General features: G+C 40.4%; 1 protein-coding gene across 1 annotated transcript in view; it reads right to left on the bottom strand.

The window, feature by feature from the left end:
* acap3b (ArfGAP with coiled-coil, ankyrin repeat and PH domains 3b) overlaps nucleotides 1-22,085 on the bottom strand; it is a 64,143-nt gene that overhangs the window by 29,516 nt on the left and 12,542 nt on the right. Inside the window, exon 2 of the mRNA XM_059328537.1 lies at nucleotides 3,176-3,233. Coding sequence (XP_059184520.1) covers nucleotides 3,176-3,233 — 58 coding nt within the window. The remainder of the gene's footprint in view (nucleotides 1-3,175; nucleotides 3,234-22,085) is intronic.

Below are 22,085 nucleotides of genomic sequence, written 5' to 3'. Positions count from 1 at the left end.
GAGAAAGCAGAGAGTGAGGACTGACAACTGCACGACAGCATGACAAAAAAATAACAGTTACGATGTATATGTGAGCATTGCTGAAACAAGCTGCTGGCTCAAAATGTGTGATTTGCAGAACGTACAGCGTGCACACTGTATAGAGTTACGTCACATGTTACATGCTACATTCACATGTACGTAACTGATGTTGTTATGAATCCAAAAGACAAGGCAGCATGATTCCTGCTGCAGCTCCCGGGCTGGTCTGACAACATATCTGTCAACAAATTGGTCGATATGGTTGAATCTGATCTCATCATGTGCTGTACAGAGCCCAAAGGGTCTGAGCATTGCCATTAAAGGCACTGTATATGTGTCAGGATATGTTGATAAATGGGCTGGAAGAACCACAGGAGTCAAAATGGCACATCTGGTACCACATGACAGACCTCACCCCCTTAATTGACCGAAACAGTTACAGTGTAACAAAGAGGTCAATGAGGTGTGGAATAGGCATTTTGCATTATGGGGAGATTAAAAATGATGTATGGCAGTCATAGTTTTGCTAGTTTTTTAAGTACTTAATTGCAGTAAACCTGTAAGTAGGTTTACTGCAATTAAGTACTTACAGTACAACGATCAACATCACTGCAGGCTGGTTCAGCCGTCATAAATCTCATAAATGTTGCGGTCACTGCTGCCAGAATGCCCTCAGGCAGCTTCAGAGCATCCTAACAGAGCAGCATGAGGACCCCCGCTGAACAGAACAAATCACTCTGATGGAAACCCCCCCTCTGACACTAGCCATCTTTCAATGGTGTTCAAACGGAGCTCAAACTTCAATGAGGGTCCTGACCTGTTGGGGGAAGGAATAATCTGAGGTTGTGTGTGTGTGTGTGTGTGGGTGGGGGCTTGGACATTTGTTTGAAATGTCAAAGTGTCGCCTGTTGGTTCGCCAATTAAAGAGAGGGGGCTGTAACGATGTAGACCCATTTAATAAACCTGAGATAGACTGCTACAACAAGACAATGTCGCAGTCATCTTAGTATCCACTTCATCACTTTAAAATGGACATTAATCTGTTTTTGTTATCTACCGGCTGCACAAGATGTGAGCCTTAAATTGACCTCGATCTGAACATATTATTGATGCAAGAGAGAGCAAGAGTAAAAAAAAAAGAAAAAAACCTACAAAACAAAGTGAATCAAAGGGAGAGAAAAGAACAAAAAGAAGGTGCAGTCATCACTTAACTACATTAATACTATCTCATCCTCTAAAAGCTCTCTCAGTTACAAGTCTATTAGTTTATCTAAAGAGGCATTATCTCAGCTCATAGACTCCCTTGAGACAGTTAGCCATCAATTCTTCCTGGTCTTACATACTTGAAGCCATTGAAGTAATAACATTTGACAATGATGCAACTAAGAAATTAATTCCTATTGTCTTGTCTACCATTAACTAATTAGGCCCCAGCACAGAAGGGTTTACGAAGGTTATTGTTCTCTCAAAACATTTTTTAAAGGGGCTAACAGTGCTGGAAAACTCAAAACTTGCCACACAAAGCACAACTGGTTAAAATGTTGTTATCTTATGGGTCATGTGGCTCCATAGCACCACCAAACAGCTTTTGAAGTTGAAGCCCACACCTTTATTTGAGATAGATTACTGAAATTTAGTAGGGAGATGTATCATGTGGAGACTTAAAAAAACCCATTTGGACTCATACTCTAAACTGAACAGGAATTAGGACATTTTTAATTTATTGTGCAATTTTGTCTTCATTTCCAGGCTCTGTAACTTTTGGGAACTCTTCCATGAGATTAACCCCATAGACTTCCAATTTGGTCAGAGAAATCTTCAGACATTCACAACGCAAAGTTGTAACAATATCACCATCCATTTCACCATGGAACAAGTACCGTAGTTGGTGTAACTGCTGGATAAGAGTTCAGGTCCAGGCCTGAAGACATATACATGCCAATGTTGACTCATACTCATAGTGTCACCTACTGGCAACAGGAAGTAGGCTTTATGTGACAAACATTTATCAATTAACATGAAATTTACGTTGTTTGGTCTACACTTGATGTCGAGCAACATAATGCATGTTTTCTAACCCAACATTGTGGACACTGGAAGTGATCCAAAGTTTGCAAAAAATCCTCCCTTGTGCCTCATACCCAGCGCAGTATCCCATCCACGATGAAGGTGTAAAGGTCCATTCATTGCTGTTTGCAGCTAAAATTATAGTACAGCTAATCCATAAGGTATCTTTTTACTATTCATTGTTCCACTTATACTATTTCGAACTTTGACAGACTGCTTGCACTATGACAAGTTGTATGAAAATGAACATGTAATATATGTATAAAAAAAAGACACATTTTGTGAAAATAAAATTATCCATAACACACTTAAAAAAATATGGCGTCTCAACTGTGGGTGTTAAATGAGCTTACAGCTTTATTTAATATCTTATAAACACTGAGAGTTAATGATAAGCTGTTGTATTGTTTGCTGCATTTTCTCAGCATGTAAAGCAGAACACACAAAGGCATCACATGCTCAGATAACAGCGGGCTGTTCTCACACTACAGAATATAAACCTGCCTCTGTGACATTAATCAGTGTTTGCTCAGTGTGCTTTCCGTACACCAGCACCAACGAATGTGTATATCTGTGTGTGTGTGTGTGTGTGTGTGTGTGTTATCTAGCAGTGCATGAACCTATTAAATTTAATAACTCCAGTCTGCGGCGTTTCCTGGTTTAAATAGCCTTGACATTTAGATAAAAGAGACTGAGAGACAGACAGACAGATATACAAAATGTAAAGGGGAACACAATAACAGAGAGAACAACAGACAGAGAGAACAACAGACAGAGAGACAGACAGACAGACAGACAGACAGACAGACAGACAGACAGACTTCTAAATTCAGTTCCACACTGTCTAAAGAAAATACTTTTTATAGACAATGTCAGCATTTAATATCTGGTGGCTTTTTTCAATTAAACAATGTGAATTAAATCAAGAACGCCCCTTTTTTATTGTTCTAACAATGTGAAATATAATGTCCTTACGAGTGACGTTTACTTGAGACATGGTGGGAACACCAGTGAAAGCAACACACACTCACTATATCACTCAAATCTGACATTTTAATGAGCAGCACAGACTTTGAGTGGTTCGTACCTTGTCGAGCTTCGCCTCGATCTCCACCACGTCTGTCTCCACATCATCAATGCCAGCCCTGCAGAGAGAACACAAAGCCACACAGTTAATCAGATCTGCTCTTCAGTTCTGCCAGACTCTGTACAAACCAGACAGAGTGCCATTTCTGAGAAGAGGGACCGCATGTTAAGCTGAAAACCATTGCAGTCAGAATAAGATTCCAACTGTTGTTTGGGAGAAATTCTTGGATTAGTGGTACACCACAATGTCACAGCAACTACTTACAAATAAGCATGTCTGTGACATTTTAAAAAGCAGATAAAGGGGACAAAAGGGTGTGAGAGATGAAAAAAAGATTTGAAAGAAGAAAGAACAAAGTGACTGTGTAAAAGTATATTGTGCTGTACTGTATATTGTACTCCATTCAAGCACGCGATCTAAGCATTTACAGTATCTGTATTTTACCCCCACTGAAAATTAAGCTGCAATCAGTCAGCACACATCACAGTCTCACACACTCAAACATTAATCCTAATGACTGGATCGACAAAGGCATCACTCTGGAAGATTAGTGGCCATGGCTGAGCTGCAAGATCAATGAATGACATCATGCAGAGACACAGACTGCTACTTAGGTATCCATAAGGTGAGCGTCAACACAAAAGGTTTTATATTGAGAGTGAGCAGCTTTGATTTTTATAAACAACAAAGGCAATAAAACAACAAGATATTCCATACTTATGTGTTGTTTTACCTTTTTTTTTTCCTCCAGTCTACACTTGATATGCAGATAATGGCACTCGATGGCCATAAGCAGGGTGTGTGTGTGTGTGTGTGTGTGTGTGTGTGTGTGTGTGTGAGGTGGTTTAGGTTGGTGAGAAGCCTACCATCTTCCCCCTAGGGGTCTTCTTCCATTAGAGTGCAGGCCAACACACACACACACACACACACACACTAAAAAAGCACATCAGGCTTAAATTAATTAAATTTTTTACTTTGCTGACCATCAGTTACAACCATTTTTCAACATATGGAGAACAGGGATGGCAAATAGCAAAACATGCACCCCAAAATATATCCATTTTTAATATTATATATTTTAAAATATTTACTGGTATTCAAATATTGCTGTTACCGTCAGAACTGTACAGTTATTTTGTATCCCAGGCACAGAGAGTGGACATGTTAAATGATAATTGATAGATTATGACTCAAATTCTGTAGAGAATATCAAATTTTAATTGCTAAGCTGACGTATAACTGAATATCTTAATTAATTCATAATTTTACTAAAAATAGGCAACTGTATTTTCAGTTTCAGCAACCTCAAGTTCATGCCTGGTTGCCAGCCTCAAACATCAGTATTGAGCCATGCTAGAAAGTAATGGTTTAAAAGAAGATAACACAGAGCATCTCCTCAAATAAATACATATACACTTATTTCCCTTTTTGTATCCAGTCCTCGGGATCAGCTGGAGCTTATAAGTGATGATCTTGTCAAAGATCAGCGTCACACCCTGCATGTGTTGGAACATGTTGGCTGTAACCCCCAAACTCTGGGAGACGATGATCTCATCATACAATCTGAACCGCACCCTCGTCTCCAACTCTTTAACACTGTGAAAACATCCTGACAACTGATGCATATCATAGCAGAGATTCTGTGCAGAGTCAAAGGATGAACGTGTAAACAATTAAGCAACCTGCTCTGCTAGTTTATGTTATAAAGGTCGTGACTCGATCTGTTCCTGCTTTAGAGAGGAGCTGAGATGTCAGGCTGCAGCTTTAGCACCTGCTCCAGAGAACAACATTCCCAGAATTCCTTTCTGCTGCTGAGATTTTTTACAATGCTTGGAGATGCTCAGCTAATTCTTGACTTTTGTATGTCCTGCACTTGTCTTCTTCTTCTCCTCTCGTCCACACTGTTTATACAAACTGCACTTTTCTCCCCCACAACATGACACAGCAGGCGGGCGTGTGTGTGTGTGTGGTCTGCACAGAAGGCCGTTTTATATTGTTTCAAAGAGAAAAAGAGTTTGAGAGACCTTTCATTTAGCTGTCTGAGTTTTTTTTTTTTGCACTTGAGTGTTATTGTCGGGGCGTGCTGCGTAATCCATCAAACTGGCTTATACGAAGTTTCTGCTCTTTAGCTGCGTGTCAATTAAAAATACAACAGCTCCACTCCCAACAGCATCATGTTCTCCATTAAGTCACTGTGAAGCAAACACATCCAATGTCAAACAGCTGTTCAATCTGGAGGATAAGCTCATTAGAAGCGTGTCGTGTCTCGGGCAGCACACACCGCCAATAAACACTGACTGACATCTGATGACGAGGACGACATTTAATACAGAAGCAGCCGGTATTTATTGATCTGAGTCTTCAAGTTCAGCACAGGCTTCAGAAAAAAGGATGTCTGTAGTACTTGAGCTCTGTGCTGCAGGTTGGATGAGTGTTTTTTTAAAGTATGTTCAACACAAATGTTTGTATGTGCATTGGGAATTATGAAGGGCTTTGAAAATCAATACACAAAGAAGGTTGTCAGCTCTGGCAAGGTTAAATACCAAAGAAACAATACAACAGACGCAAATGTGTGTGTTTGAGAGTGTGTGTAAGTCAATGTATGTTTGTCCATTTTTGCCTCTGATAGTGTTCAGTATCTTAGCTATTAATGTGCATCCAAAACTAAAAGCACAAGAGAGTTATGAGATTAAAGTGAAATGGAGAACTCCCAAGGAGGATTATGGGTATTGCTGCAAGATACGATGGCTGCACGAAGACAGTAAGAAAAAGATATGTGTGTGTGTTTTAAAATCTGGTCTCAATGACACTTGCTTCCTGTGTGTTCAGCGTGTAAACGCTGGAGGAACATGATGATGATGATGATGATGATGATGATGATGATGATGATGGTGCAGCTCAGGAGGGAGGGGGGATGGGCTCATGCTTTGCTGCCAGTAGTAGCGTACTACTGTACACGGTCTGACATCATCAGTGAGGGCGGGGGAGGGGACCCTCACGTGCACAAGCTCCACGTGCACTCCCATCAGCCCCAACAACCATCCACGCTAGTGTACAGAGTCTATTCTTGTCCCCAACGCTGTGTGTGTACTCTAGCATGAAGCTTGCGTGGCTATCCTCTCGCATCTCCTCACGCGAGAGCGAAGTGGACACACACACAAACACACTGCACAGCTTCCAGCCCAGAGACATATCCAAGACCCCCATGTCTTCCAGACTCGATGTGTCACATGGCATCACATCCACATCACTTCAAGGACCAGAGGACAGCTGCAGAGGGAACAACAGCTCCTCTGATACCAGACAAACCGGGACCCCAATGGGTAAAATACTCACATGCAACTAGACATTAACAAAGATATTCACTGGCAACGACATGATACATGTCTGTTGGACATTAAGTGCCTTGAGTTAAACGAATGTGACTGTGAAGAGTGAGATACAAGATGTTTAACAAGGGGACAGAAGCAGCAGTGAACAAGCCATGGAAAACAGTGACTAGTATTATACAGTGACTTTATTGGCTGATTTTGGCATATTACAGATATAAAGGGATCTATAGTTATTAGATATTATGTAGTCCATGTGCAGATATCATGGGTGATTAGAAATGGTTTTAGCCAAAATGGCCATTTAATTTATTGACATGATTTATTTATTTTAATTGTGTTTTTTCGTATAATGTGAAATATTCTTCAAGAAAACACGCTCATTTAGGAAAGCAGCCTTCTCAATACCTTTGCAGATTCACATTGGTATAAAATCAGTGCACGATCCACATAGAAATGGTCTATTTTCATTCAAGCTAAAAAATTCACTATATTGGCAACAATATCTGTGATTGGTGAATTTTCCCCTCTTTATTCAGCATCCGTCTAAAATATCCCATATCAGTTGGCCTCTAGTACAAAACATGTAGAACTGAAACCTAAAATGCAGCATGTCATCACATGTAATGGACAATCTATGCCAAGTGTGCGTGCACATGTGTGCCCTGGATAAAACTTAATTTACCTCTTCTTCCTAATCTGAGCAACTGACCTAAAATGCATGTGTGTGTGTTTATGTATTTGTGTGTCACACATTTGTGTGCATTTTGCTTATTGGATATAAGCATACTGTACTTAACTCATTAATCACAAAGACATTTTATTGTAACAGTTTGTCATGAAATTCCTGCACATTTCATTTGACATCATTTGCGAGCTGACTCAGCAAATCAGGCTCTGATGGGCGACGACCTCATTTTCCACTGACATCAGGTGGATGGAAAGCAAATCCATTCTGTCTCATACCCCCACACACACAATGAATAAACAAATGAATGAGATGTGGGATATGACAGACTGCAAACACATATACACATATAAGCAGACAACAGAAATAAACAAATGAATCAGACACTGAATATGACAGACGACACACACACTGACCCAGAAACCTACTAAATACATGGGTTTCATCAGAGGACTCTGCTAGGACATGAGCCAAAACTTCATGTAAAACATTCAATCTGCCAAATGTAGTTCTATTCACACAAACAGGTACTTTAACTTTGTGCTAAACAAAGAGGATGAATAAGTCATGGCGCTCTTGCTGCTGTGTGAACAACTGTTTGCTGACAGCTGGAACATTTATCTAAAACAACATTTTCATGCCTCAAAGAAGATGAACGGCAGTGAGCAGGAAACCAGCAATAAAGTTTCTTTAAAGCATCATCATGCATGTTTTACTGTAGTAACTGTTATACACATGCATGCATGCCTAATGGCACCCAGCCCTCCGGCGCTTAAAAGACTCTATTATCCTCGACATCACTGAGAATAGACAAGTCAGACATGGCACTTACTGTGGTGGGTGATGGAAAGATAAATGCAAATTTGTCAACCATCTGATATGATGAAAAAAACAATAAGCAGGGCTTCTTTATGGAAACGTTGCATGATTATATGACAATAAAGTCTCTTGATTTGTGAGTTTTTTAACCAAAAAAGTAGAAATTCCAGATTTGCCAGAACATATTTAATATCATGATGTATCACAAAACATTTATTACAGAAAATAGATGCTGATAAAAATGATTTGTCTGCCAATATTGACCGATAAAATTGAAAAACTAAAATTGTATTAACTAAAAATGACCATGATGGGCAATTTTATCCATTTCACCCACCAAAAATTTCAAAAAATCACATGGATTTAATTCACATTGAAATTTTTATTCTAACCCATATTGCTCAGTCCCTAACTCCATAACTTCCAAAATATAAACCTTGTGGTTTCAAAGAGTAGCTGAAATGTTTAACAGTCTCCATCACACACAACAAATATATACTCAGTTCTGTTTCAATCCAATTCTGGGCAAAATCTTGAACTTTGGTGATAGGAACCTTTGTCATTATTTCCCCAATGATCTTAATATTATTTTGTATATGCAAGTCAGATATTAACTCTGAGATTTACTGCAGCATGCATTGTAACAGTACAGTATAAACAGGAGATGGTCCATGGTAAAAGTCTTGTTGTTGTTATTAAGCTGTCTGTACTGTAAGTTCACACATAGAGATTCAAACGGTCTCATTTATAATGCATACACACGCTTTCATCATCCTCCACCCACAACTTCAGACGACACACACACACCCACTCACATCGAAATATCCCCTTCCCAGAATTCCAAGAAGCGAGCTCCATGGCAACCGTTCATTGACCCCAATCACCATGGCAACAGGCATCAGCATTACTCACGCTTTTTTTACTGACCAATTTCCTCTTTGTCTGTCTGATGTGTCTGTACATCTCTTCTTTAATCTCACCAGCTCTGTCATTTCAAGAACGCTCATTTTTAAGAGTTCTTAAAGCTCTTTTCCCCCAAGAGAGAAAATCAGCCAAAACACAACAATCTGTTAATAGGATCTTTATCACGGACAGGCTAATGTGTTACAGAGGTGAATAAGTGGCTGTACTCTGGCTTGTGGTGCATCTGCAGTGCCCGCCGCCACAGGAAAAGTGCCCTTGAGTAGCATACTGATGCCCAAAAGCTACAAAGACGCTGTGGTCCGTCCTGCTCACTGCAAAATGATCAACATGTCAGTTGTTATCTAATTTAAGTGGGTTTACATCTTTTTACATGCATTGAAGAATACCGTTAATAATAATTCTTTCAGTCTAATGAAGTCATCTGCATTATTCTCCACTGACTTTGCATCATGTTGCAAGAAAAAAAGACATTTTTAAATATAAAATCAGCACACTTTTCAATTGGGGAGTTTCAGATTTCAAAATAAAAGCGTAGCCCACATGTCTTGTTGTCTTTGTCTGACAGTGAGCAGGCGCAGGTGGTTTTGGGGTGGGGACAGTAACTGCAGCCCATCCTTCATCTCTTTGTTCTTACATCCTAAACCACACTCACGCAACCCCTATATTAAAAACCAATTTTGGTCACCTCAAACAAACATTTGCAGCTGTTACATCAATCTATTGCATTGTGAAAAGGTTCTCTAAAACAGGATACAAGTCATGTCGCCTTCATGTTGTTAAATCGCTCTAATTTTCCTCCATAACAGCCTCCTGCCCCCAGAAATCATCTATTCCCTATTCTCTCTTTGTTTCAATTGTGCACGCCTCCGTCTGTCCATCCGACAGTCTCTGTGTGTGTCTGCCTGCTGTCTGTCTGCAACCCTCCTTCATTAGCTGCTGGCATGAAGCTGCGGAATGTGTGTTTTTGTGTGTGTGTTTGCAAAAGAGAGCGAGCCTGTATACAAGAATACAAAAGGACAAACAAAGAGAATTACAAATACATAGTAGGACATATATTCATATAAAATAATCAATTTCAAACATTTGAAGCTGTTCATTCATCCCTGAAACCAAATTAAACTTGATTCAAGTCTCGATAGCACTATTAGCACATGCACGTGTCTGGACTCTATCAAAAGAGCCTCCAGTGAATGATCCTCTCACAAAAAAACACACACACTTGCCTAAACAGACTGGCTTTTTTCACACCAGTAACAAGCCAAGCCAAACACTAGTATCTTATGTGTGGCTAACAAAGACGCCTTCACTGCTTCCCCTGAAACCCCCCCTCCCAACACACAACAAACATCACACTCATTCCCTGAAAAAACATTTGACTGCACTGATGGCTGATTGGACAAAGAGACCAAACATGATGCTCACAAAAAAGGACCATTACTTGTGTCCTGGAGCTTCAGTTTAATGGTATTAAACAAAACTGGGCCAACTGAGACAAAGTAATGTGCTGATCCGAAGCTTTCAGGCATATTTTGTTGAACTATTCCTTTGAGGTGAAATTACACTTAAAGGAATAGTTCCAAATTTTGGGAAATCGGCTTCCTGCCGATATTTACAAGGTACGTTTCTCATATTTGTACCATGAATATAAGTCTACGGTCAGTTAGCTTAGCTTAGCATAAAGACTTTAAACAAGAGGAAACTAGCCTGGCTAACACCTGTAAAGCTCACTAATTATCCAATGACCAGAGAGACTCATAAAACTACAAAGGGTACTTTTCATAATTGTGTTAAACGAACAAGATGTAATGTTTTAATTTGTGAGCTTTACAGGTGTTGGTAGTCGTGGTTTTTTTCAGGCTGGCTTTTCCACTTGTTTCCAGTCTTCCAGTCAGTGGCTCTTGCTCCATCCTATACCTAGATAAACTGATACATATCATACAATATCTCTCAGAAATAAAGTGGTGTGCAATTGAACTTTCTTTTCTTCACAGGGGCTGCCATCAACAGTTAAGCGATTATTTTGTCAGCTACATTTTTCAATTAGAAGGCTATTAGTTTTGTATATATATATATTAAAATTAATTTTGCTGCTGCCCCTGCTTCCTGTAATATATATACTGACTATTGATAAGTATAACATACAGACGCTCTTCAAAAAAGGTGAACTATCCCCTCAAGAGATTAATTGGAGATTAATTTTAATCTAGTGTGGATTATATTTAGAGTTTGCAATAGTACATTGTTCCTTCTCTGTGTTATAATAAAACAAGAAAGGAGACTTTCCCGTTAAAAGAGGACATTGTTGTATATGCTGGTGGATTCTTCCTTTAAACTATTGGGATATTTCACAGAGTTATAGTCTTACAGAGGACATGATGTCATGAGCAGCAGAGGATAACAGACAACTGTGGCTGCACATTTGTCTGTGCAGTATCTCTATAATTCAACAAACACACTATAAGTCAGTAGATACAGTTTCTCTGCTTCCCAACAGCTGTCAGACCACCTGCCTGCTGGCCTCACTAAAGCAGACCATCAGCTCAAAAGTGATGCATCTTTGTTATCATTACTCATAAGCAGAATTTTTCTCCACCACTCTCTATAAACACGATGCATTAATAAATGTTTCTGGTGGAGCAATCTGGGATGTGGGAACGTCATTATATCATTCCAGAGTACATTCCATCAACAGGCCAACAGGAAGTGTGTTGGAAGCAGACAGGAATTATTTCTCTCTAATGTATTGTAACCGCAGCTCAAGCCAGGTGGAACTGTTGGAAAATACAACATATTTCTCTCCTCTCCTGCCAAGAGAGACGGGCTGAGAGAAAAACAGGGAAAACTCAGTGACCGTTTTCCACAGGAAGCCACTTTGCTGACATAGAGAAAAGCAACGTGAGTTACATCATCATCAAGTGACCGTAATAGTACTGCTGCCAGAAAGTCTTGTGTGAACCTGTGTGAGTAAAAGTAACAGGGTTTTTGTGCTGTGTGTTAAAGTGGCAGAAAATTTCAGCACATTTTCAGCTTAAATCCTTTTGATTACCATAACAAAAAGCCCTCTTAATGTGGTTCATGGTGGAGCGTGTTGGCTCATTCCTGTTTCCACGCTTCATCCTCACAGCAGGAGGCAACAGCGCTGATCTGCAAAACCTCTGTTTGGTCGGCAGTAAAAATTGATCCAGATTTGGCCATTATTTACTGCTCTGATGTTGGCAGATCATTTCCAAAAGGGGCCTACTATGCTTTCCCTTATTTTATGTCACATATAAAATGTAACAGTGTTGGATGTTCATATTAAACAGGGCTACAGTCTCTAATAAAACAGTAAAATTATTCTAAAAGTAATCCCTGTGAGCTTTTGACCCTTCTTCCAACTGTTTTTTCTACTCTCAGCTAAGGCTGATGTCAATTCATGACAGATTCCTATATATGGTCGTCTGCTCCAGGCACGTTACTGCAGGTTTTTTTTGTGGATTACATACACTGCTTTATGTAACTACATGCTAATGTCAGGGAAACCTGTAATCTGTAAAAAGAAAATTTTCTCCAATTTCAGATCACATTCAAGCATTTCCGATTGTGTAGTTTGAGTTTTAGAAGCTACTGATTTTTCTCTGCAGAAAGTGCTGTCGCCGTACTTCTTAACAATCATTGCTCTAGCTGCAATGACGGACTTTGCAAATAGACTGAGAGCACAGATGCAGAAGACTCAGAAACACTGACCAGCTGGAGCAGATTGGGCTTCAATGGACTATTTTTGTATTTCTGAACATTAAAGGATGTAAACATGTTCGAGTTGAAACCCAAAACACAAGTAAGAACTTAAAAATGTGTCAGCCCTTTGACCTATCCAGGGTGTACCCCGCCTCTCACCCACTTTCAGCTAAGATTGGCTCCAGCCCCCTGCGACCTGCGTTTGGATAAGCAGTTAAGGAAAGGATGGACCTGACAATTAGCCTAGTAGGTCCCTTTTAAATATAGCAAAAGAAGGAATGACAAAGGGATACAAGTACAACTTGATGACAGGCAGCTCAAACTCCTGGTCTGTCATAACCTACTGTACGGAAACACACTTTGCCAACAGCAGGTTTTAAATTTGACGAAAGATGGCAGAAGTTTGGCCCAAACATCTTCGTACCCTCTGTCCCAGGGGAGGAGAGCTGTGGCCTGGGTGGAGCAGGGAGTTTTGGTGTTGAACCCTTTAAGGGCTCGAGGGCACGTTTGATCATGCTCCACTCACACTCTGAGGAATGTGCACTCAGACTCACTCCCCACATTGTGTAAATGACGGGCCTCATCTTCTCAAATTAGGGGGTTTGAGAAATAGTTTGAAGATGAACAGATGGACAGACTGTGCATCTACGCATCTGATCAAGCACAGGAATGTCAAGATCACTTGATGCAACCTGACAGCAACACTCTCTTCGTTTTAAGTGTTTCTTTTTTGTGATTTGAGAAACTGTGTGATGGCACAGCAGAGCTCCTACCACACACCGAAAGCAGCAGGAAGCCAAAAAGAACAGAATTAAAAAGGGGGCTACAGGCTCATCCCATACTTCAACCTCTTTAACCTCTGCTGACCTCCCACTGTGGGGTAAGAGCAGACGACATGCACGCACAGGCAGCTTGCATGAGAAACGCAGGGGAGGAGGAAGACCTCCTGTGGTGTATAAGCACTTTGTTCCCAGGACTCTTTTGCTTCCGTCCTCTTTATATCCATCCAGATAACAGCCAGCTGATTGTGAAGGATGACAGTGGGGGAGTGAAGGGATGGAGGACACATCCGCATTAATATGTTTTCAATTTCAAAGGAAAAATATCTTTGTCCACACAAGCACTGTAGAGCTGTACCAAAGATAATCTCCGGCCATATCAAGTGTCCTGAAAACACATATCACAGGACATTTGTGTACACTGGGCATGTCCATGCTGGGGTAAACAGGAAGCAGTTTGTCTTCTCTGTGGTTGAAAATACAAAAACTACTGTGGATGAAGATGAGCAATGGTGAAACGAATTTCCAATGAGTTGGAACCATTACTAAAACTAACACAGCAGTATAAGGTGGTCAAGGCGGTGGGAAACATATTTTTAGTGTTGTTGCAGAACACATATGGCGACACATTAGAGCAGTACCGGGAGCATTATGCATTATTCGAGGAGGCAATGGCAATGGGAGAGGAGTAACCACAAGAAGGATGAAACCATGAAAGATATGTAGAGCTAGCTACAATGTTCTGACATGTCGTGACTAATGGGACTCAATCAGGAAGCGAACACTGGTGTCTCCATCAGTTTTCAGAAGTCTCCATTTCCACCTGCAAGGTACAATTTTAATTTAATTTAGTTAAAGTCAGCAGGCTTTTTCGGGTTAGAGATGTCAGAGTAGATGTTTCAGGCGTAAACTGGGGCTAAGAGATAGTGTAACTCAGAATATGATACTATCACATGGTATCACGATACAACAAATCTGCCATATTTGATTCACCACATGACAATCATCTAGATAGTTCATGATATCAATGTAACTGAAGCGAAAAAAAAACCCTGTGGGAAAAAGTATATATATATATATATATATATATATATATATATATATATATATATATATATATATATATATATATATATATATATATATATATATATATATATATATATATATATATATGTATTCACTGCATTGTGGTGGCAATTTCACAGAATTTGACCACTGAGATGAAACAATGTGAAGAGAGTGAAGGAGGTGAAGAGTCTTGGCTTAGTTCCTCTTTAACCACCTTACACACACACACGCATACACACACACACACACACACACACACACACACACAGGCTGCAAATTGTCCATGTTCACATGTGTCATTATTCCAATGTAAAAAAGCCATACACTGCCAGAAACCAGAACAGTGCAGGGATTATAATGTTTAAAGGAAGGATAGAACTTTATCTCACTAAATTGTTTTCAATCTGTGTTTATTATGTTAACAGAAAACTATAAAAACTGAGCCTTTCTGATTTGCTTTCTCACGCTGTCAGTGCCGTTCTTCAACCGTTTCAGTGTCGCTGAGTCGCACTGGAAGATGATCCTCTCTCCACACAGCAATGAATTGTATAGTGTCTTGGGTTTTTTGTTAAGACCACATCTAAATATTTACATCACATCTGTGTATTAGTCTGGGAGGGAATGAAAGTATGTTTCAGTGATACTTTTTTTCCTCAGACAGACACAAGAGGCTATATGTAGTGGATACAGTAGCTCCCCACTGGCTATTGTACACACAGAAACAGAACAGTTCTGCTGGGCTGATGATCTACAAAGGACCAGTGTCAGTATACAGTTCACAGCATGTCTTTAAATTTTTTGTTGTTTGGTTATGAATTGAACTTATTGTGTCTTTTGAATTTGTATCCAGCTGCCTCGTCACATTGGAGGAATCAATCCTCCCAGGAACATGTACAAACAAATGCATCCAAATGCAAAAAGAATTATTTTTACAGTCATGGAGAAATCTTTTCAAAGCAGAGTTTTACTGTGTAAAACACTTGCTGTTCTCACCATACTCGGATGACTCTACATTGCAAAATCTACAGAGATATTATGATGCTGTGATGCCAATGACTAACCCAGCTCTGTATCACAACCCCCACACGCCTGCAGCTGAGAGCCACAGAGACAAACTAAAATCAGAATGAAAGTGCATGCAATCCTTAAGGATATTTCAGCCCTTTCCTTCCATCACCACAGCCTTTTGAGGACACAGTACATTAAGGTAGCAGAATGAGGTATTCTTTACTGTAAACAACAACAACAGTAATTCACTACATGACAAAAATAAGCAAGAATTTGGATTCTAGCCACCTCTGCATTGCACCTGTCAAAACTTGTGTTACCAAATATACAACAAGTAGAAACAGTCAAAGGAAAATCAGAGTCACCGCCAGTTGTTCCCCAATGGTTTGTAAAATGTTGATACATGACTAAACAGAGCATAAGATAGACATTAATGGACTGATAGAGACAGCTTTACAGGTAAAGTAAATCTGCATTCCCAAGGACAAGGAGACACTGTTCTACTAAGTCAGCCCGGAGCATGACTTCTTTCTTCAAGAATGTCTGGCACAGATAAGGCCTTTTGCCTTTTGTTTCAGCCCTGAAAAACACACCCACACATACTACTATATATACATAAGCTGAAAGAGAAAAGCATGTATACTGAGTGTGTACTGTATTAACAAATGTTAGACTTAAGCACATGCACACACACAAACACACACCTGGCTGATTGTAAGAAACATGATCACATGTGTGATGAAAATACATCTGATATGTTCAGAGGTATATTTAACTTTAAAAGGAATAATTTAGATTTATTAAAGTGGGGCTGTATGAGGTACTTATCCATAGTCAGGTTATTGTCTGCAGTAGATGGCAGTTGGTACGCCCCCAGTTTGGAAATGCAGACAGGAAACCAAGCAATGTACTGCTTTGGTCGAGGGCAGCAGCAAAACTTATTTTAGCCAATTAAAAAGAAGGCCAGCCAAAAAAAGCAATATCAGTTTTAGTTTGAGCTGTATTTAGAATATTTTCACCACTTTAAATTGCCGTTAGACAGCCCTTTCCAATGGGGGAACAGAAACCTTTACAAATGCTTCCTTCAAGGCCACCAGACTCCATTGACAAAAATGTAATTTTACCTCGCAGAAAACGGGAGTTGGTGGTCTACCTATGCCTTGATCAGTTAGTTTGTTTGTGTTTTTGTGCAATTTTGGTGCTTTAAAGGGTTAATTCAGATTCACCAAAGTCACAGGATAACATGATAATAAGCACACCATGCCTTATATGGATGATGAGATCATTGTTGATTGGATTTTATGATTTTGCTTGATTTTTTTCTGTTTTGGGACACAATTATCATCCATAAAGATTTCCAAGCAATATGTTTATGTTTTTTCTGACTGAACAGGTCATGGCTTAGTATAGAAACTCTATGTGTTAATATTTGATTATATCCCTCTTCCCACACTAACCTACAGTAGCAGAGCAGAAGACGTTCTAAGTTAAGGCGTCTATTTATGGCTCTGTGTGATGTGAGAGAGAAGAGATGCTGCTTTGAACCAGCTGCGTACCAAAAGAAAGAAGTGAGCTCTGCACAACAGCCAGCTTCCCTCCTGTTATCTTTGGCAGCACTGACCGAACATCAGCAGAATAATCCTCGTGCTGACACCACAGTCAGATGTGCCAAAGAGGAAACAACCGCAGATTTACACTTTTATGCATCTGAGAATGGTGCATCAGTGCCAGAAACTCAGGAAGAGGCACATTCTGGCTGTCTGGTTGGCATTAAGTAATCATCCGATTATGTACCTTTCACTCACGCAATATGATCAGATCTGCGCCAGAAAGTAACCTGAGGTCTGGTTTTGGTTTTCTGGGTTTAGCTGTGGTTCACTGATACACTGCACTTGCATAAACAGGAGTTTTTCTGATATTTAATTGTCAAGGAACGCAGCTACTCAAGGTAATTTTAGGTTCATGCAAATGAATGTCACAAAGTAAGAAAAACAAGCTAGAAAACACTATTAAGTTAGTTTAAAATATCTATGCTGTTGCATGTACAACTGTTACTCCTTTAACTTTATTACTATGTGACCATCACTCAGCTCCATATAACACATTTTATTCATCAAGAATGATATGCTGATGGCATATTAGAGTACTGAGCTACACGGTGGTGTAGTGGTTAGCACTCTCGCCTCACACCTCCCCGTGTCAGCGTGGGTTCTCACCGGGTACTCCGGCTTCCTCCCACAGTCAAAAGACATGCACTTATTGCCCATAGGTGTGAATGAGTGTGTGATTATCTGTATCTGTATCTATATGTCTATAGTCTCTCGACCTGTCCAGGGTGTACCCCGCCTCTTGCCCGAGTGCGGATAGCAGTTAAGGACAATGAATGTTAGAGTATAGAAAATGCATATATGCATGATAGTTTGGCCAATGTGAGCTATTTTTAAAGTTTAGTATAATCACCTTTATTGTACTAAAACTGGAATTTGACATGTTGTAGAGACTCCACACGTAAATGACTAGGCTGCATTGATATCTAATTATAAAAGTCAACGTTTAAACCAATTTGAATACTATGTCGGTTTGATTACATCTCAGAAATTGCTGATGACCTAAGTCCCAAAGTCTTCAGAGGTTGTTATCACAGGGGACACTTCCAAATGTCAATACACCAAAAATACTACACAATGCCGGACTCACAAACACACAAAGTGATGCACTGATTTTGTCAGCAAAATAAACATCGGCTGCAATCTCTAAAATCCTAAACCACCCATCAGCACATTTTTAGAAGTCACACTGACCTGAATGTTTTCAATGAATGGCTGTTCAATAAAGCACTCACTCATTCACTCACTCACACACACACACATGGTCCCTTATCTTCGGATCGTGAGTGTGTGTGTGATGCAAGAAAGGAAATGGAATTTGCTGAAGAGGCCATGTCGACGATCTGGGACACAGAGCTCACAGACAGATTTAGTTTGGGATAACAGTTATACAACTAATGAACTCTAGGACTATACAGTAAGTTCTATTAACCACCTGTATGTGTGAATGTCCAGTTTCTGCTGGCATGATTTGACAATTCATGCACTTGAAAGTACCAAATGCTGGATTAAGGATACAGATGGACCAGATGAATATTTTACAGTTGTGGACAATGACCAGCTTTTTATTTATTGATGTGTAAGTAATACCATTATGTATATATGTATTACCTAATGATCACATGAATGTATGATGGGATAAAAGAGAGACTGGATGGAAAGTGTAGAACAAGGTTCAGGGGTTGAGAAACAATGAAGAGACAGGTTTACATTAACACAAGGGGTGGTCTTTCGCAAGACCCCCGCACACTGAGACAGCTAGAGAAACAAAGCATGCAGGACAGAGAGCCAGGGTCTGGAACTTGTATGCAGTTACAGTCAAAGTGCGTGTGTGTGTGTGTGTGTGTGTGATACCCAAATACTCTACTGTGATTGTCCTCAGGTTATCTCTTAATGTTACACAACATTTTATTTTTGAGGTCCTTTATTTTATGTGTAATGGTTGTTACGAAGACTCCAGTTTACTTAGCTGCATTGAGTTTATAAGCAGGTTTCAATCTGCAAAAATATAATGACTGGAAAATTACGATCTGCTGTGCACTCAATAAACACTCTAGGTTGCATAAGAAACTGCATTGTCAGTAGGTAAGCGCAGACCTCCATCAAAGCCAGTGGTGCATTCACTTGCTCCTCATGAGGTCCCATTTCCAGTTGTGAAGTCATTCTTCGGACTTTGGTGTGTTTATGAGCTCTAAGTCATAATGTGGAAACATGGATGCTGTAAAGAAGATGTGTTGTATTTAATTGCTCAGAACAGTTAAACAGCATGTTGATAGCTGTTTTGATTTGACTAACGTTGGTGCAAATTTTTCTGATTACTCAGACACCACATAAATGCAGAACAGATGCCCTATCTGGCAATGTTATCAAAAGGTGAAACTTGTGAATCCGCCGCGTAATTCGGATCTACTCCAAAATGTTATGTGTTCTTCCGTGGGCCATGCTACATCCTTACACCAAGTTGCATCAAAATCAGGCCAGGAGCTTTTCCGTTATCCTGTTGACAACCAGACAACCTGAGCGGGAAAATAAACCTCCTCTTTATTAATGGAATGAATTACTTGGATGTGAATTGAACACCATCTCCACCAGTCTCTCAGTGATGGATTACATAATCCTTTCCAGGAACCCTTCTAGTAATGTGTTAGGAAACTAAAGTGACAATAGAGGCGTTATTGTTGTGCAAGAAATTTCAATTTTTACCCAGCGGTTTGCTGACTCAAGTTATGCATCACCAAAACATCAGTCCAATGCACAAGAACAGTTGTTACAGTCTTGTGCCATTCTTGAGCACTAACACTTGCATAACATTCAAGTTGAATGTGATACCTTTACTATTCAATGCAAATACCTTCACAACTGTGGAAAAATGTGTGAAAATGGAGCTTTAACTGCCCATACTCTGATATATTTTATTGTCCAAAGTAAACCGCAAGTTGCAGTCACCATGAAGCTTTTAGTTATGCTTGTTGCATATACAGTTGAGTCTTCCTTCTCTCCGGCCAAAATCTCTCTTACAGAACCCCCCTGTTGAGCTTGCTACATCTGTCTACTCTACAGCGACATATGCACACACACACACACACACACACACACACACACACACACACACACACAAACTTCCCACCATGATTCGATGACACCCACACACCAAAGCTATGGTATATTGAGCGTGGTCATCCTTCCTTCCTGCTGCAAGACATATTGTCCATTATCAACCGGCGACTTTGCTTCAGCTGTTCTGATTTTTTCCACTTGTATGCAATGGGCAATCCATCCAACAAATGGAAGGAGCCACTCCCCAAGCGAAAGAGTGCATGTGTGTGTGTGACTTTGTGGGGGCGGGAATGATGGATCCAAGAAAAGTGCGGGACTGCTGACACGGCAGATGGGAATGTTTTCATTTGGTTACAAGGAATTCCACAGAGATCTGAGGCGAGGATGCGGGCTGAATAATGTAACAACGGGGAATGTGAAGGGAATCCGCCAATTTTTAAGAAGAGCAATCAGTGTTCCTGTCTCTTCTTGTGTCTCTATACGAGATTGGCCTGTCAATCACACTTGTGGTTGCAGCATTGCAGGGGTGTTTGGATTCAGTGCTGGTGGGCTGCCAAGCACACAGCAAGCCTGTGTCAACAACCTGTGAGGGGACAATCAACAATGAACGTAGCGAAACACAGGAGCTGAGGTTACAAAGAAGCAACTAAGAAGATGATACAAAAATAAGCCTAAACAAACGGATGAGTATTGGTGTTCTATACAGACACTTGAAGTTAAATTCAGTGGTCCAAAATTCTGACGAAATCCAGTTTCGCTTCCTCCACACCGAGTCACATACTGCCTGGGGCGACAGGAACGTGGGCGGAGGGAGACAACGAGAGGAGTGAAATGGTTGAAAAAGAGTAAACAGGAAGAAGAAAAAACAAGCTGAATATTAATAGGATGTAAAGGAAAACTACAGTGCAGAAAACTAAGAGAGCAGAACTAAAACAAAGGCCTAGAAAGTCGGACCAAATCTGAACCAGCTGCTCGACTGGATCCCAGATGTGAGAGAGTGAGAGTACACACACACACACACACACACACACACACACACACACACAAGCTCTCATCTCCTTTTAGTTTGCATGAGACGGCAATGAGCCAGAGTGAACCGCATGACTATTTCATTTGTCACCTCGGGGAAGCTGTGTCGGTGCAGCGTTCGCCGTTTGACAGGACAGCTGTCCACTTCCTCCACTGGACCAATGCTCTGTCCTCTTTCTTTTACCAGCGATGTGTATTTTCATTCATGCTTTGCTGCCAGGATGTGTCCAGCCCACTACATGACGCATTCAGTACATTAATGTACGAAGTATCAGGCAGGTTACCAGGACTACAGTAACGATGGAGACCGTTAATCCTTCCCTGTCTTCCAGCATGTGTCCTCAGTCTACACCTCCTCTGACTCCATCAACCCAGTCAATTCATCCTTCTGTCTCTGTGCTTCTCCTCTCCATCAATTATCTCCACTACCCTGTCAGCCGTCTATCATCCCTTCGGCCATTCCGCCTTCTCTTCCTGCATACTTTAAGCTACATCCAGTTAGAAAACAGGCATGCAGACAGGCATGGGTCATCTACTGAAACCCAATCCGCCTTGCTGCAGCAGCTCTGACAATGATTCATATCCATCCCACATCTGCATCACCCATGACGGGCACAAGGAGAAAATATGCGAGGGAAAAAAAGTGAGAACAGGAAAAAATACCTGGACAGATGTCAAAAGGAAGACAAACGTGCAGACCTCTAGCTCTTTTCTCTTTTCTCTGCCTGTCAGTTGAACCAGTTGGGCTTTGTTTTGAAGGCTCAGAGACGCCACATAATACCCACATTGTGTGTGGATGACAAACGTCCGCTGTGGCTAAATGTTTGTTTTTACAGTAACATTGTAACATTAGTCATACCAACGTCAGAGGCTGGGATTTCT

This window comes from Centropristis striata, chromosome 3 (assembly GCF_030273125.1).
Source record: "Centropristis striata isolate RG_2023a ecotype Rhode Island chromosome 3, C.striata_1.0, whole genome shotgun sequence".
Taxonomy (NCBI): Eukaryota; Metazoa; Chordata; class Actinopteri; order Perciformes; family Serranidae; genus Centropristis; species Centropristis striata.
This window is presented reverse-complemented; position numbering and strand designations above follow the sequence as displayed.